The sequence below is a fragment of the Anopheles ziemanni genome, chromosome 3, assembly GCF_943734765.1.
Source record: "Anopheles ziemanni chromosome 3, idAnoZiCoDA_A2_x.2, whole genome shotgun sequence".
Classification (NCBI taxonomy): domain Eukaryota; kingdom Metazoa; phylum Arthropoda; class Insecta; order Diptera; family Culicidae; genus Anopheles; species Anopheles ziemanni.
Window position 1 is genome coordinate 47,643,803 of NC_080706.1, and position 17,083 is coordinate 47,660,885.

General features: G+C 42.5%; 3 protein-coding genes across 3 annotated transcripts; 2 read left to right on the plus strand and 1 right to left on the minus strand.

The window, feature by feature from the left end:
- Positions 1-7,226: 7,226 nt before the first annotated feature.
- On the plus strand, positions 7,227-7,909 carry LOC131284887 (ecdysteroid-regulated 16 kDa protein). Its single transcript, XM_058313745.1, has 3 exons — positions 7,227-7,320; positions 7,432-7,548; positions 7,623-7,909. Exons 1-3 carry the CDS (start codon positions 7,227-7,229, stop codon positions 7,907-7,909), a joined length of 498 nt encoding a protein of 165 aa, XP_058169728.1.
- Positions 7,910-8,608: 699 nt separating this feature from the next.
- On the plus strand, positions 8,609-9,363 carry LOC131284888 (uncharacterized). Its single transcript, XM_058313747.1, has 3 exons — positions 8,609-8,854; positions 8,925-9,239; positions 9,358-9,363. Exons 1-3 carry the CDS (start codon positions 8,609-8,611, stop codon positions 9,361-9,363), a joined length of 567 nt encoding a protein of 188 aa, XP_058169730.1.
- A 6,689-nt stretch (positions 9,364-16,052) lies between these two features.
- On the minus strand, positions 16,053-16,704 carry LOC131284889 (uncharacterized). The gene is made up of 2 exons (XM_058313748.1): positions 16,627-16,704; positions 16,053-16,529 (listed from the first exon to the last, which is right to left on the minus strand). The coding sequence occupies exons 1-2, from the start codon at positions 16,702-16,704 to the stop codon at positions 16,053-16,055; spliced, it is 555 nt and encodes a 184-aa protein (XP_058169731.1).
- Between the last annotated feature and the right edge of the window lie 379 nt (positions 16,705-17,083).

A 17,083-nucleotide genomic window follows, 5' to 3' on the forward strand; every position in this document is an offset into this window, starting at 1 on the left:
GGATCGTAGCAGGCTCCTTCGATGTACGATGTGCAGCACCACTCCGTCATGGCCAGTGAAAACACGTAGAACGCATTGATGATTATTTCAAGCCGCTTCTTCCTCCTTGTCGAGACCCTGAAATGTGTGAAAAGCACGAACAAATCATCATCAGTAAGAACTCTCTGCTGTGGGTTCTTACACACGTACTTACTGTCTGATGCGAGTTAACACGGCCCCGGTTCCGATACTGTCTGATGCGAGTTAACACGGCCCCGGTTCCACCGATACTATGTTACAACCGGTAACAACCGATGATCGCCGCGAAGTCCGTTGGCCACCGACCAACTATTTACACTGCGTTGCAGTTTCTATACCTGAATACTATTTAATTGCCGGTAAAACGTGCCACTGCGTTTCATTCTTGCAAGACGGTCCATTTCACACACAATAACGGCTATAACAAAACTCAAACAAATAATTAAACAACGAATACGCTGGTACACGGTCGAATGCTTGCTAGTTGGCCAGACTTGCACAGTAAACAGTAAACAGTAAACAGTAAACAAACAAAGGTTTGACAGCCAGTACCTCTTTCCACTGCGGTGCCTCCCAAAACAAATTATTGGTAGGTTATGAGGTGTCCATGCCTACCAAAAATACACTTGGCAAGGTTCTTTTCGGTAGGCATGGATACCTTTGGTAGGCAAGTGCAGCAGGGATTCTCCTTGGGTTATTTACCAGTTGAAATAGCAGCATAAATGGCAATTTTTAAAGTAGTTTTATTATTCAGGATTTAATACGTTTGTGCTTTGTGTAAGTGTAATTTTTCCGTACTTTCTCAAATTCATAAAATAAAGAATCATTCATATTAATGAATCTTATTCAGAATCACCCAACTCTAGTCATGTGCCATGATGGCGACACCTGGTGGTCGGTACAGGAAACGATTAGTTTAAATGACCGGTTTCCTATCGGTTTGATTGGTATCTCTTTAGAATTAAATTATTGAACACAAATTGCACGCATGTTACAATCTACGAGTTCATTGCAGTTTTTTACATTTAATTACATTCTTGAAACCTTTTTTAGTTGCGTAACGAACTAAAGTGCTGTAATTCGACGAAATAATTATGTTCAATGTGTTCAATATGTATGACTAATACAATGTGTTAAAAAGAAATACAATAATTAGAAACAGGCGTGTGATGGTTAAAATAAAACTGTTAACATTGATACTTTTAAGTTGCTTACAGTGCTTAACATTTGCTTAACATTTTGCAACTAGCAAGATAACACAAACTTTAAATGTTGAATGCTACACGCTATAAACGGAGCTGTAAAATATGCTCAGTTAAGTATTTCATTTACCCCTTAAAGCACCCACGTTAACTAGTTAACAGAAGGTAATGGTGGCCGGAAACACGTGCCAGCTTCCAACGATTTATTGGTTTGCTGCCGACCGACCATAAATACTGACCCGTAGTATTACTTTCATTTGGCAATCGGTTACCATCAAACCCCAGCAGTGGTCATGGCCATTCCAACCCGTTTGGAGCGGAAAGTGGTTTTCCTTTCGGAACGCCGTTGCATTGACTGGTGCTCTACACTTCCGTATGTGGGCAACGTCGAAAATGTGAAGATGCGCCCAACACCCTCTCACCCTCTCTGTTTGCTGGGTGGTTATCTGTTGGCGTGACCGCGTGTTGCCGTCATCGCATACCCCACAGCGCTCAGTTCCCCAGCACCCTCGGCCGGACCTGGCTCGCCTTGAGCATTGCGAGATGGTCGTGGATTATGCCGCATCGGAGGTGCAACCGCTCGAAAAGAGTGATCACCGTCGACGCCACCGTCACCGAACGGCGAGAGTGTGGTCCCCGTGCTGACGCGCCACAACAAACAAGGAACTCCGGTCCGGTTGGCCCTGCCACTAGCCAAACCAGTAGTCTTGGTAGTCGTTTTGGGCGGGGTGGGTGAGGTAATTGGTGTAAACATTAGAGCACGCAAGGTTGTCGGGGCCCCGGGTGGCCGAAATGGCTACCGGGGAGTCTAGAGCTTTCGAGCCCGATCGGTAGGCATCAGTAGCCATCGAGCAACGTCGGCGAGCGCTGGGTGTCAGCAGAGTCTAGGCCTCGAAGCAAGGTAAGTCTGTAGCACAAAGCAACGAAAAAATGAAACCTACTCGCGAACTTCTGCGGCAAAGAATTTGTCTCTATTGGGGTGTGGTTGGGTTGGAGATTCTGCAGCATACCCAATTGTGGGCCGCTTTGTCGGAAGTGAAGCGATGGGGAAGTGTCAAGTTCGTTGGCATACCCCGGACGAGTGTTGCATGCTAATAAGAGCTACGACTAGTATAGTTAACGGTTTTTACCCTGATCACGCACCGTGTGCAGAAGTTTAAATGTTAATTGTGATCAATGTTGAGGAAATATAAAGCAAAATAACCGTAGCACAAATAGTAAACTGATTTCAAAGTGATCTTTCAAAAGCGCTGTGCCATTCCTTTGTAACATTCTTAAGAAGTCATAAGAATAAATGTTGAGTGAGTGATTGCATTGTTGAACAAAATGGTTATACTACGCGCCTCGGAGAAAGAGAACGATTAACTCATTATCTACCAATACTAGACTTCCGAGTCGGCGCCATTGTGTCTTTAAGCAATCAATGCGAGGAGGCACAAAAAAGCTCTCCAAACAAAGCAATACAACACAGGCAACGGTGAGTCATCCGGAAGAGGAAAAGTAAACCATAACTCTTGCTCATTCTTCCATTTGCGGATCACAAGCAGCGAAGCATAGCGGACCCAAATAACCTTTTGCGTGCTTTAACCTCGCGATGAGTTGATATCCGTTCAAAAACCGAGGGTTCTCCGTTCAACGGATAGTTGTGACAATAGCAGCTGCATCCGTGCAATTTTTGAGAGGTGAGCGCGCGAGAGCCCCAGACCCGAGAGTTACTTCCGAGAGATTTTTTCTTTCGCTTCTACGCGCGGCTGTGACGTCCCGGCTGAACAAAATCACTCAGTTCACTCAGATTCCACCCGTTTCTCCATGTTTCCACTATGTATGCTACCCCGCATGTCCACAAATTTGCTTATCGTGCAACAACATAGAGTCCTCGCCATATAATTTGACATCTGAGCCGGCTCTGCAGTTTGTTGTTTTCATTCGTTGTAAGTGGAAGTGCAGGCAGCCTTTGCAAAATTAAGCAAATTAAAACCAATTTAAATGAAGAAAATCTAGATTAGAGGTGATTGTAACATGTGTATTTAGTGGGAAGAATGTTAAAACGGTAAGTAAAGGCCATATCAGCCGTGTAAAGCACTACAAAAACCTACAACCAAGTTCTAGCCGTACCGCATCGGGTAAGTACGTGAACGTGAAAAATCGTCAAACAGAATAATAAATCTCGTATATTTTTCTGTTTTCAGATAAATAAAGTGAAAAGAATTGTAAAGCTTATAGAATGTAAGTTGGTGTGAGAAATAAATAATTCTGTTGTGAATTTACGACTGGTGTTGTGTTCGTTTCCGAAGGGATTGATGACATTTCAAGATCGGGGATGGGGAAGTTCATCAAGGTAACTCATATTCACTCGCACGGTCACTCAAAATAGGCTTAAGATTCTAACTTCCTTTAAGCAAATCTTAAGCCTATCTTAAGCCTTCGTGCGATGCAACTTCGCATCGCGGGGGTCACAGCCCTTGCGCGAATGAATACACTGGACGAAATTTGTTGTTGCGTTTTCACCTTTTTATTTCTCGATTTCTTGTGAATCCAATTACACCGAAAACTAAGTTAACATCGATGATCCATCAAGAACAGCATACACACTATACAATAAACTATTTCGTATGAAACATACACACTTCACGGCAGCGCTTACCTGCTAGTTGAGAAAGTTTTTTGCTCAGCTTCTATCGGTCAGGTGCGTTGCTCCGGAACTTATCATTCTGCGTAAAAAGATGTCTCCAACTAGCTAGGATCGTAGGATGAATAGTTGATAGTTCATTGAACACTAGATATACTACCCTGCAATAGATGAAATGTAAAAATTATATGTAATTATCGCCGAAAAACTTTAGCGAACTTACCGTGTTGCTTTGTTTACGTCGATCTGGCAAAATCGCTCTACGCATGTGATGAACGCAGCGAAGGAGTAAAAAATATTCACGTCTCCATCGTTCTAATGGAGAAATGCAAGCTCATGCTTGAAGCGACGGAGCACGCAGCGACGGATGCACGCAGCGACGGATGCACGCAGTGACTGAGACAAACGCACAACGCGATGTGCCGCAATGGAAAAATGTTGAGCTCGGTGCGCTCCTCGTGTACGGGAGCGAGCGCAATGCAGGGTGCGCGCGTTCGATCACCCAAATAAGATCTCTCCATCGAAAAATTCGAGAGTGGGATCGAAAAATTTGGCTAAGTTCGCGAGCGACGGGTCTTCGCCACTATCGCGGCATCTGCGCACGGCAATCATCGAGGGTGGCATCGCAAAAATCGGCTAAGTCCGAGAGAGCTGGTTTTTTTTGTATGGAGTTTTCTCTGGCATGCTCAATTTTCAAAAAGAACCCATCCCAGGCTGGTTGGGGACGCTTGATTTCAGTGGCTTTATTAATGTATTTACCACACCCGAAGACGGATAGTGCCCTCGAACTTCCCTTCAAGCGCTATTTCGGGAAACAACCAAATAATGGTCCATCTTGTTTACTGTGGTTCTTGGCATAAATTAAAACCCGCCTCACCTTGTACCGACACCCTATCACCGTAGCAACACTGTAAACAGGTCCAAAATGAGCTAACAAAAATCTGTTATCCGGTCTTCCTTCCACGTCTCGGTCCACGATCGGTCGGTTCGAGATCGTCGACCGGCGATAAACGTAATCTCTTCAAGGATGATGCTAAATATAAATCAAGACGCACCGTGAATGAGTTTCCTAATTTCCAATCTCCAGCCGTCACGGGTGGCCGATGGAAATTAGTTTTTCGTGCACGTCATCCTTCCGGGATGGTGAAGTTCCGGCACTGGGACCTCTCGTACGACGGTCGGGATCCACTGCACCCCACGGTGCATCCGATAAATCTTCTAATCCGGCTGCCTTCCAACATGATACTCGCCTGCACGGTGCAACCGTAAGACGATCGAGTTTAAGTTCGCGTGGATTCTGATGGCAACAAAATAAACTGCACCGGAGAAGCAAAAACCGTGTAAACTCATTAAATTTACCGATTACTAACACCACCCGTCGTGTTACAGAAATCATACTTCCAGACGGTCAAGATCAGCGTTCCGCTCACGTACGACGCTCGACCACGTCGGCCGAGTGCGTGTAGAACCGATCCGCATTCTTCCCCACTCACCCTTCCTGGATGCCTCCTCCTTCCCGGAAGGAGATGCTGGTGGGAACATATATAAGCGATAAAAACGCGATTCTAACACCACCTGCACGATCATTCGCGTTCGAACGTCGCACCGGTGAGGAGAGTCCTGAATTTCGCTCGGAAAACTTTGGAGAGCTTCTCGCTGGAACTGGAACTACCCCACGTTAACTGTGCAATTTATTGTCTGTGTGCGTGCGTGCTTGTGCCGTTGTTGCGAACGTAAACGTCCCCGATTTAGGCGTGAAAGTGAAAAAGCGACAGAAAACAACATCTCGTGAAAATGTAAGTGACCCTCAACAACCGGTGGTGCTTTGCGGTTGTTTGTTTGCGCTGACACCGACTGCTGAGGCAGCCGTTTTGCCGTCCCGACAAACAGCGTCAGTATGCGGTAATTTTCTGCTTCTTAGCTGCTGTCGTTGAGGCTGTGTAATCGTCTCGCTGAAATGTGTAAATGTGCTTGAGGTCGCATTTGTCAGCATCGTTTGTGAAGCTGTTATGTCATCCTCCAATTGGGGGCACGTAGCGAAAAGAACGAACTCTTCTGTACCATCCATGCTGACCATGCAAATTGGGTGGGCTAGCGAGTGCCATTGAGTATCAGTGGTTTGGTAAACCACAGGCGAAAGTAAAAATCTCGTGAAAAGGTCAAGTATTTGTACAGACGAGACATACAGATAAAAGGCTACTATACAATTAGTATTCTGAACTTTTACCTAGTATTGAATGAAACAAAGAGATATTTTCCTAACTAAGCCCAACATTCAATTTCAACTCACAAATGGCTTTAAGACGGTTTCTTCATCATAGCTTTTCCAACTTAGGTATGCGAGGTCAGCTTTAAAACCAACAGATACGTTTGCTCAGAAACTATCCAGCCTATATGTACTTACATGCAATTGCAAATATAAAATTATGTTAGGGATACCGCATGCCCTTTTTCCTCCTTAAAACGATAGATAAGAATAAGCACTTGTAGACCTAAATTTGTATTCGTGAACTATGATCAACACACACGATATATTGTAATTTTATTCAATTTTTATCCAATATTTTCGTATATTGAAAATAATTCCTTTTCAAAGTACAAAAATTACATCTTAGTTGCATCATCTTCGTTATAACACTTTGAGAGTGAAATTAAACTAACTGTTTTTACCATAATCCAGTTCTACCGGTTTTACACATAGGAGGCTGTGAGAAGCTACAGTCAACTTACTCGTTGAATAAATTATTATGGAAATGTTAAATGCCATCTCGCGATAAGCTTTCCTGAAGCTGAACACGCCTGCCAATCCCAAGTAGTACACAGTATGCACATGCACATGTGCTACGAAAAATAAATCAATCGCTTCACTAATAATTCCGATCGGAAAGTGAACTTCAAGCCTTCTGCTAGAAAATTGGTACGCAGTTCGTATTTTACGATTGCTGTTGCAATTTTATTATACTGGTTTTGCAACGGCAGGGGGAAAATAACCTGTTTTTAACGACCCATGGGGTCGAGGGAAAATGCATGGCGAACTCCACGATGTGCATCGATTAAGGGCTAGTTGATTGACCACCCTTCCAATGTGTGGGTCGTCGTAGAAAGATGACGTTCAAGCAGTTGCTGCTAATTGCGCCCTCAATAGCTGCCACCATAGGGAAGGATGTAGAGCATGGTATGAGCGCGAGATATCATCCGGTACCTTTTTCCTTCCCGATCTCCTCATCATTGTATTTCCTCACGTTAACGAACCAATGAAAACTATTAGCCAACTGAATTCAATTGTTTTCTTCCCGCAGATTGTATCCCACGATCAGTGACGTATCAAACCACTACCAACGAAGTGTAAACCTCGTTCCTCCAGCGCAATTATCAAGATGTTTTCCTCAAACCTTGCCCTGCTCGTCGTCGTCGTCGTTGGTTGCAGTTTGTACGGCATCGCTCACGGAACCGTTGTTGAGTCATGCGGATGTAAGTGTGTTGCCTACATTTAGGCGTGCGCGTTCGTCGCTTGCCCGATCGACGAAGTCTTTCGATTGCGCTCGTGTTTTGATTGCTTTTTTTTTCGCTAAACTTTTTCAGCGACACGCACGTTGGTGCCGATCGAGGAAAACACGGTCGACATAAGCAACTGTGAAGTTGGTCCGTGCAAGTTGAAACGCCGTACCGCCGTTAGCATCAACCAGAAGTTTACTCCGAGTAAGTGCACTTACACGTATTTACGGTAACATCAAATGATGCTGGAAACTCATTCATTCTTGTGCTACCCGTAGCGGAGGATATCAAGAGCCTCGATACGACCGTGTTTGCGAAGATCGTGGGCCTTCCGCTGCCGTTCATCGGTGTCGACGGTACCAGCGCCTGCCCGTTCCTGTTCGCCGAAGATGGCGAAACAAAGCTCGGTTGCCCGCTGAAGGCCGGTGTCCCGGTGACGTACAAGCGAAGTTTCGACGTGCTGGAAATCTATCCCAAGATCCCGAGCATGACCATCCACTGGGAGCTGCAGGCGAAGGGTGGTCGGTCGATTACCTGCTTCGAGGTTCCGGCCAAGATTGTGTAAGATCGTGAACCGGGTACTGGTGGAAAGATGTTTGTTGCCAATGTGATGTGCTAGCCAGGGTTTTAGTTTTATTAATATCTCTGCGACGAAGATGCACTGATAAATAATTGACAAATTTTACAGCCAATTTAACTCGTGTTTTTTGTCTGTCTAAACGTGATGACAATCAGCACCATTGGTGCAGATTTATGCAAGTGGAGCTGTGATGCAACCTATTTCGTTTTATAACATAACAATAATCTAAATATGGAAGGAAATGCCATACAAACACGCAATCAAATTAGATAATTTTAAACAGCAGTCGACGATGACCATACAAGTGGAAGGAAACTTCAGGGGTTGGCAAACTACGTCCCATCCAAATCTTTAATATATTTAGAGTTTTTCCAAAGTGAAAGAGGTAATCTCAAACCTACATTATTTTTCCTATAAGATGAATACGATAAGATGAGATTCTGTTTCATACAATGATAAACATATAAAAATATTTCGCATAGAACGTTACATACCATCAAATGGATGCGAGTCATCGGGAGTCTAATGTATGTTAAATGATTATTACGTGACACGGGGGAAAAAAACCCTTGTCTACCATCTACATAGGAGCATCTGTTGTAGACCTTACTGTACAAAAACATTACAAGAGAGTTGTTTCTGGTGCGCTGTGTACAGTCATTGATCAAAAGTCCGTAGAACAACATGTGGCGAGCTGCATCAAATAGTGGTCCAACATTAAGAGCTTGGATTCTTACCACGATTGCTTTGGTCGGTTACCTTGTTTACAGCAACCCGGTGACAGTCAATGTTAAGTATGAACGATTTGAACAAATTGGTGAATACGATTTAATCGATGCAAGAAATATGCGCATTCGGAAGTACAATCGGACGACTACAGTGTTTAACGGTACATTGGAAATTCTTCGGGATATGTACGACAATTATTCTGTAAGTTTGATCTCTAAATTCCTTTCGAAAACGACTCTTGATAACATAAATATGTTTCTCTTGTGACCAGTTCTCAGTTCGGATGTCATACAGCCCGTTGGGAAATAATCAGTTCATCGTGTCACCCTTTAAATTGCCGCTGCAAAAAATGTGCCAATTCGGAAATACAACCTACCGGGACTATCGAGAGCACTATAGGCATATAAGCAATCTACCCGATGCGGGTACGTGCCCTATCCCAGCTAAACAGTATTACATCAAAAACAAGGTGCTCGATAATAAGTACATCAATGACTATTTCACACCGGGTCTGTGGAAAATTGAACTGATGTTTTTCAGAGGCCAATCCGAAGAGCCTGCCACCACTTTGGTGTCTTACATTCAAGTAAGTCGGAACGATGAAGCATAGCACAGAGTAATATTATCGCTGACTATTTGTGTTTCTGTTCGCAAATCTGTGAACGTTTTCGCAAGCAATTCATTGTTTGATTTTACAACCATAGCTTTAACAAAACACTATTAACCTTAAGAACATGGTTTTCATTCAAGCTGTGACTTTTAAAAATAAATAAAAAGAAACTATTCTATTCCACCAACGCACCATTAACTTTATTGAAGCTAAACCTGAATAAATGCGTTATACAAAACAAAGGAAAGGAAAAACATTTCGACCAACAGACTTGGTATAACAATACTTTGATGAAAAGAAATACATCATCAAATTAAGTTTTTTAGTGCGAATATTCTAGATTATGGTTAAAAAAATGTCACTACCAATTTCATAAATAGTTTTTATTGAAAACGAACCTTTTATCACAAATCTCCTCTATCTGTTGCATAATTCATTATGTAATGTAGATATTTCACGCTTTGTACTAAAATTATGGCAACAGGCTGAAAATGTAATAAAATTATTAAAATGTATGCCCCGTTCACCTGTTTGGTACTAGCAGAATGTATAGTCAATCACGAATTATATCTATGCCTTAAAAATAACGTGACAAGGAATATTTCAAAAATTGACAATTTCGTACTCCGGTCTACCCCTATACATTGCACGAAAAATATAAAAACAACTACGGAAATAGTTAATGGCAACTACGCACGACCAATAAAGGCGGAACATGCATTTTAAAGATTAGAGATGGGAATAATACATGCATAACTGTTGCATATATAGCTGAACTTCGCATCACCTTCCCGGACATGAAGTAAATTTCCATAGTGTCGCGATCACCTTCAAGCACTTCAGCTGTGTTGAACATGTGGCTAACATCGTGCTACAGGCTCACTGCATGTTCATTGTTTCTGGCCCTTCTCATTCTGTACTGTGAACCAAAAACGATCTCGGTCATGTACGAACGGTTTGAACAATACGCTGGCAGAGAACTATTGAATTCGGATAATTTGCGCATTCGAAAGTACAACCGTACGATCACCGTATTTAACGGTACCTTTGATCTGTATTGCGATCTGTACGATAATTTTTCCGTAAGGACACTTATCCCAACACTGGCGCCCGGTTGAGTAACGAAGCACGTTTGTTCACAGTTTAGCGTCCAACTGTCGTATAGTCCGCTGGGAAACAATCAGTTCATCGTGTCACCATTTAAAGTTCCCCGGCAAACATTTTGCGTCTTCATGAACACGACCTACCGGGACTATCGGCACTTCTATAAGAATGTGTCCAACCTTCCAGATGCAGGGATATGTCCAGTGCCAGCGCAGCAATACTACATTCACAATAAGATTTTCGACTCCAAGTACACCAACGATTACTTCCAACCTGGTTTGTGGAAAATAGGAATCTTCCTGCACAACGAAAAAGCCACGGAACCACTAGCCCATGCAGACGTGTTTGTCAAAGTGACACGTGAGACCTGAACAACGGGCTGAATTTTGTTTCTTCGATAACAACATTTTATTTGATTTTTCAAAATAAAGAAGCAGACAGTCACCGTTCAATCGTGATTCGTCACTAAAAAAAAAGAAAAGAAACAAAGGGAAACTAATTTAATGGGTAGGCATCACCAAAACGCTCGTTATACCATGAAGAAGTAGAAGAATCGAAAAAAGGTCCGAAATGCATGATACAATTCTAGTTATAAATTAAAACTAAATCAATCGACGAGACTTCTTGAACAAAACAAAATAATTGATTCTACACATCACCAGGAGAGAAATTGAATGTAACAAAACATTTCAATACATGGGAATGCAATTATCTATTGACAAAGTATTGTGTTCACACAGTTCTATATCTTTTCTATTTGTTAAATATTATTTTTGGATCCACAAAGTACGTAATGAAAGAAAGTTATTTGTTCAACTTTGCAAGGTCAGCTCTTGATAACATTAATAAGAATTGAGGATTCAATCACTCGCTATCTTGATGAGACAAATGGTGATGTTTTCTACAGTTTCATTTCAATTTGATAATATCTGAGCCACAATCTTCACCGATGAGATTGGCAATATAAAAGGGAAAACATCGTCACGCACTGCTATTTTATTGACACATTGTGCTTCATTCGTTTAGTTGCAAGCTTAAAAGCATTCCGTGCAGTTCTCGAACAACCATGCACTCTATCACGTTCGGGGCGGCAGCGATTCTTGGGCTGTTAATCATAGGCCCAAGTGATGGTATGCTCCGAGTCATTCTCGACTTTGACCGATGGGAGGTCTACAACGGGTCGGCCTTCTTCAACATGGAAAAGTTTCGGATACGCAAATACAATCGCACACTCTCGGTCATGAACGGTACCGCACTGTTGCTGGTTGACTTGGACAACAGATACGCGGTAAGTATGTAGTCCCTTGCGTCCAGGAGTGAGATATTTTAACTGATTTTTCTCCTAACGCCGAAGTATGGGATAGATTTTGCCCGAAGTGCTCAAGGAAACAACCAGTTTAACGCATACCCGATGAAGCTGGCGGCGAAACCGTTCTGCGACTTTGTTAAAGTGTACTACCGGGAGTATCAGCATCTGTTTCTGAAGTACACTAACTTGCCACACGTACCACCCGAAGGTTTGTGTCCGTTCCCGAAGGGTGTCTACTGGGCGAAGGATGCGTTCATCGACTCGTCGGTCATTCCCGTGGTGGTACCGGAGGGTGTCTGGCGTTGTACTACCGACCTTACGGATACTAAAACCGGGGAGCTTCTTGCCCGCGGGTCCATGTACGTTCGGCTGAGCAAAGAAATTGTTTAAGCGATGGAGGCGCCTGGTGGACTTGAATTGTGATGAAAAAATATGGCAAATAAACTGTAACGCGATGAAAAGATTGTAGAAAGATTTCTAGGAATCATCATTTTGTTTAAAAATCTCTTTTGTATTACATATATCGATAAGTCCACATATTAAACTTGTGTTGATGACGATGCATCCCATCTCTTAACCCCCAAATGTGCATACAAGAATTCCCTAAATATATTTACTACATACATGTCTAGCGTAACGTTGGTATGAAAGTGATCTCCACGGAAAATATTAGCCAGTTCTCATTTCCTTGGATTCAGTAAATGACACTATTATCAAAAGGAAAAAATCGCGTAGCCACTCTTCCTTGAGCACACGGCCAAAAATTGTCATCTCCTATCACATTATAGAATAGGGAAATGATGCAAATCTCATCTGTGACAAAGTCAGTACCTGTAAAAAAAATCATCAATCACCGTATGAATTCGAATCGCATAGTTGCTGTGTGCACAAAGTCAGTTGTATGATTCATGAATAACAGTGTAATATCTTATCTTACCAGGAAGCTACACAATAATTTCTTCTTGTTCAAGATTAATACCACTATTCGATTCAATCAGTTAACGGTTTGTTCGCATGCAATCGAAGCACCGAATGGAACAACAGAAAAAGAACCCATAAAAAGAAACCTTCATCCGACGCATGAACAGTCAAGTTGCAAATCAGAAGCCTATACACCATGCGTTACGTCGTGCAGAGTTCGATGACATCGATCCTGTTACTGTGCATCCTTGAGCCCAGCATAGGACTGCTCAAGGTGATAATCGTCTTCGACCGATGGGAACTGTTCAACGGTACGAGTGTGTTCAGCATGGACGCGGTGCGAGTTCGCAAGTTCAATCGCACCCTGTCCGTCCTCAACGGTACAGGCAAGCTGCTTATCGATCTGGATGACAACTACGAGGTGCTCGTGTTAGGAAACGATTTCTTATGCTTTCTACAGTGAATCAAACAAGTTTCTCGTTCTGATTTACAGTATGGTTTCAACTTTGCTAGAAGTGCCCAGGGCAACAACCAGTACAATGAGTACCCGATGAAACTAGCAGCGCGGCCGTTTTGTGAGTTTATCCGAACATACTACCACGAGTATCAGTTCATGTTCCTCAACCACACTAACCTGCCGTACGTCCCCGCGGAAGGGTTGTGCCCGTTTCCGAAGGGTGACTACTGGGTGAAGGATCTGGCCGTCGACTCGTCCGTAATTCCTTTGGTCGTTCCCGAAGGAGTCTGGCGGGTCACGCCCGTGCTGCGTGAATTGGCCACGGGTGAAGTCATTGCAACCGGTTCGTTTTATGCGAAGTTGACGAAAGAGCTTGTTTAACCTTTGGAACTAATGAATGTTTACCATAATTTTACCATAACTCAGTGCCACTCCAATTTATAAGGCGAAGATTGTAAATTGAATGAATTTAAATTTGAAATACATACTCCCAAGCAAAAACTCATAAGCAATAAATCATAACTGAAATCAACTGAAGTCTTGTGTGTAGTGACATATGTACCTAAGTAGCCGCTAGCAATAACCACTGGACTGGTTTGACATGACGAGGTTCCATCGAAAACCCCTCACAGTGGCATCCCTATTCTAAATTCTACCGATACTGGTGGAATTACTAAGCCAAACCATGTCATACACTGTCTTTTGGGATTGCCTAAACAGAATTTAACCGTTGGAATTTTGGGAGTAATTTATCCTTATAGATTTGGTACGTTCTCTCTAGAGCTATCTTTAATAGTATGCACGAAAAGCGTTCTTCGTGGAGGAGTTTAATGATGATAGCACTGACTGTAGACTTGATAGTCATCCATGTGGTCCTATATAGTACTTAAATAGCAAACATTATAGACACGGTAAACATAGTGTAATTGCTAGTGGAATCGTGAACTACTCTGGTTACTCGTGTGTCATTGATACTTGGGCCCACCGTATTCTGGATGTCATTTAACAATTCGAAAATTGGACGCCTGTGAGTAAAAGTAAAAACGTCAACCCCTAAGAAATACAAAAACTGCGCAAAAAACTAAAGAATTGAAATATATATTCGAATAAAGCATCAATGAATGAATTACTGGTTCGTTTGTTAGCCTTTTGGCGTCAATTGTTTCCAACCTGTCACAAAGATTACACCATGTATTGATTGAGCACGAAAGCCACAACTTTTTTTCATTCTTGAATACGCTACCGATTACGATTTGCTTACCGTACCTTTAAAAGGCAAATTACGATTTGCTTACCGTACCTTTAAAAGGCAAATTCCTGATCTTAATTACTATGCAGCAAACAATTCAGTCTAACAATAAATAATGGGCAATATGTTGTTATAATGATGCAAGTATATCTTGAAAATCAAAGTCAAAGTATTCCTAACGACTGTTTAAAATGTGTGTCGAATTCATTATAAATTTTTCAGTGTTCTTGCTTATTCTTTGGACAAACAATTATAGCACTGTGTTGTTATTGATTATATCATTGATTGATTGTTGTTGCAATTGTTGTTTGACGCACTAGGCAAATATCATCTACATTTTATCCAAGGTTCAACAAAATTGTCCAATTTAAATGAACGATCACGAAAGTATAGGCCATGTTTTGATGTGTTATCATACTTCCTCTAACTGTATTCAACAAGGACTGCGGTATTACGCCCCTCAGTTTCACGAACGAATGGTAAACTATAAAACAGTTAATCAATAACACATTAACTGTTTTATAGTTTGCCATTCGTTTCAGTTCACTTCAGGTTACCTCAAGATGATGTGGTCTCTCTTATTTCCGACCGCGATCGCTATTGCCTGCCTCAGTCTGCAGCCGAGTGATGGGCTTTTAAAGGTGATTGCGGACTTCGATCGATGGGAGCACATCAACGGGTCCGATGTCTTCAATGTGGAGAAACTGCGTGTGCGCAAGTACAATCGTAGCCTATCTGTGCTGAACGGGACCGGGAGTTTGCTGATCGATCTCAGTGACAAGTATGAGGTAATAGTCTGAAAATGGGAATCGAAAGTCTGGTTGACCCCACAAAAAGCTACCAATCTTCCACAGTACGGCGTGAGTTTTTCCCGAAGTGCGCAAGGTAACAACCAGTACGATACGTACCCGATGAAGCTGGCATCACGCCCTTTCTGTGAGTTCATCAACTCCTACTACCGGGAATATCAGTATATGTTCCTCAACAACACCAACCTACCGTTTGTGCCCGAGGAAGGGCTGTGTCCGTTCCCTAAGGGTGAATACTGGGTGAAGGACTTGTTCATCGACTCTTCGGTCATACCGGTGGTGGTTCCGGAAGGCTTCTGGCGTGCTAGCACTGAACTGCGCAACAGCGAGACGGGAGAAATAGCGGCTCGAGGTGCGATGTACGTGAAGATAAGTAAAGAATACGTCTGAGAGAGGTGACCATTAACTGGTAAAACATTCTGTTCAACATTCAGAGTAACAACCAATAGTTTAAATACAACAAAATTTGGGTGCTCATTACGCATGTCTGCTGCTTTTGACTTGTTTTATGAGGGACATAATTTGCTTAGTAGAAATTTGTTGTTGTTTTTAGAAAGAAATGAAACTATAATTTCGGAGAGCGTAGTTCACGTAAAACAACTAATATGATATTTTTGAACTGGTTTTCAAAATCATTTTTCCAATCATCAAGTTTCCCGAGTGGATCTAAATTATACTAATTTATCTTCTGCTCCTTGTGCACCTTAATAGAATGTTTCAATATGGTGTGTCAAAGAAAATGTGTATGTTTTGGAATACAATTTTCTCTTCCTAATCTCGTGAGGATTTAAACTAATTATACGTATTAATTGAACTTCCAAAATATGTTTTGATTGAATAAATTATGATCAGATATTTGTACTACAACATGCAACAAAGAAATACATTTATTGAAAGCCAATTATACAAACGCCATCATCCGATCCTAGCGTCGTCCTTCCTATGTCTTCAGTTTGACGGTGTTGATCATCAAAATTCCCGAACAAACGACGTCTCCTTTCAACAGCATCATCTCAACCTTCCAGCGGCCTTCGGACATCATATCCTTGTACGGCTCGTAGTCGAACACGTACTCCTTCACCCAGTACTCGGCCGGGGGAAGTGGGCACGTGTCGTAGTGCGGAAAGTTGCTCACCTTCTCCAGCTCCTCGTAGAAGTACGTCTTGTAGATCGTAGTCATCCACTCGCAGAGCGGTTTTTGAAGGTCCAGCATCACCTCGAACTCGCTGCCCTCGGCTAGATCGGCTCGGGCCATCAGCGCCTTCACCGAGAAGCTACTGTCCAGCTCCTTATGCTGGTGCACGTTGGCGGAGACGCTGTACTTCATCTCCGTCAACTTGTCGTACGTGTAGTTGTACGTGAAGTACTCACCGTTGTCATTCATTCGCTCCAGCTTCTCGATGGTCATCTCGTACTCCTGTCGAACAAGACATATTCGGTCATCTCGTTTCTCGATCCTCGTGTGAAACCGATCCGATGCCAACGAGGTACCTCGGAATAATCACATCACTCACCTGCTCCGCGCGCACTCCATGACCTAGGACAACAAAGGCGATGACAAGCAGGATTACTCTCCAAGGAACCGTTTCCATATTAAAAGGCTCACCTACTTGAGTTGAATTGCGATTCTGCCTTCCGCTCAACGGCTTTATGTACTAGAAGATAATCAGAAAGACAACATGTTACGTAAAACAACCATGTACTTAACCTATCCGAAAACATCATCTCGTGCGTCCAATGTTCCACAAATCACGCAAATCAACGATTCGTGTAGTGATGATGTTTTGCACACAAATAGCACGACAAATATACACACTCTCAATACATTTGAACGATATAAAATATACCACACCAAATCAGTTCTTAATCTCGATGAAAAACAATTGGTCGCCTCGCCAACCTCGTTCACCTGACGAAGGACGGTTTAAATCGATTGTTATCAGCGATTCGACATGGATCAAACGAGCTCAC

Coding starts and splice junctions, on each gene's coding strand:
- LOC131284887 (XM_058313745.1), top strand. CDS start 7,227: ATGTTTTCCTCAAACCTTGCCCTGCTCGTCGTCGTCGTCGTTGGTTGC. Junction 7,321..7,431: donor CGTTGTTGAGTCATGCGGAT/GTAAGTGTGTTG, acceptor AAACTTTTTCAG/CGACACGCACGTTGGTGCCG. Junction 7,549..7,622: donor CAACCAGAAGTTTACTCCGA/GTAAGTGCACTT, acceptor TGCTACCCGTAG/CGGAGGATATCAAGAGCCTC.
- LOC131284888 (XM_058313747.1), top strand. CDS start 8,609: ATGTGGCGAGCTGCATCAAATAGTGGTCCAACATTAAGAGCTTGGATT. Junction 8,855..8,924: donor ATATGTACGACAATTATTCT/GTAAGTTTGATC, acceptor TCTTGTGACCAG/TTCTCAGTTCGGATGTCATA.
- LOC131284889 (XM_058313748.1), bottom strand. CDS start 16,704: ATGGAAACGGTTCCTTGGAGAGTAATCCTGCTTGTCATCGCCTTTGTT. Junction 16,530..16,626: donor ATGGAGTGCGCGCGGAGCAG/GTGAGTGATGTG, acceptor CTTGTTCGACAG/GAGTACGAGATGACCATCGA.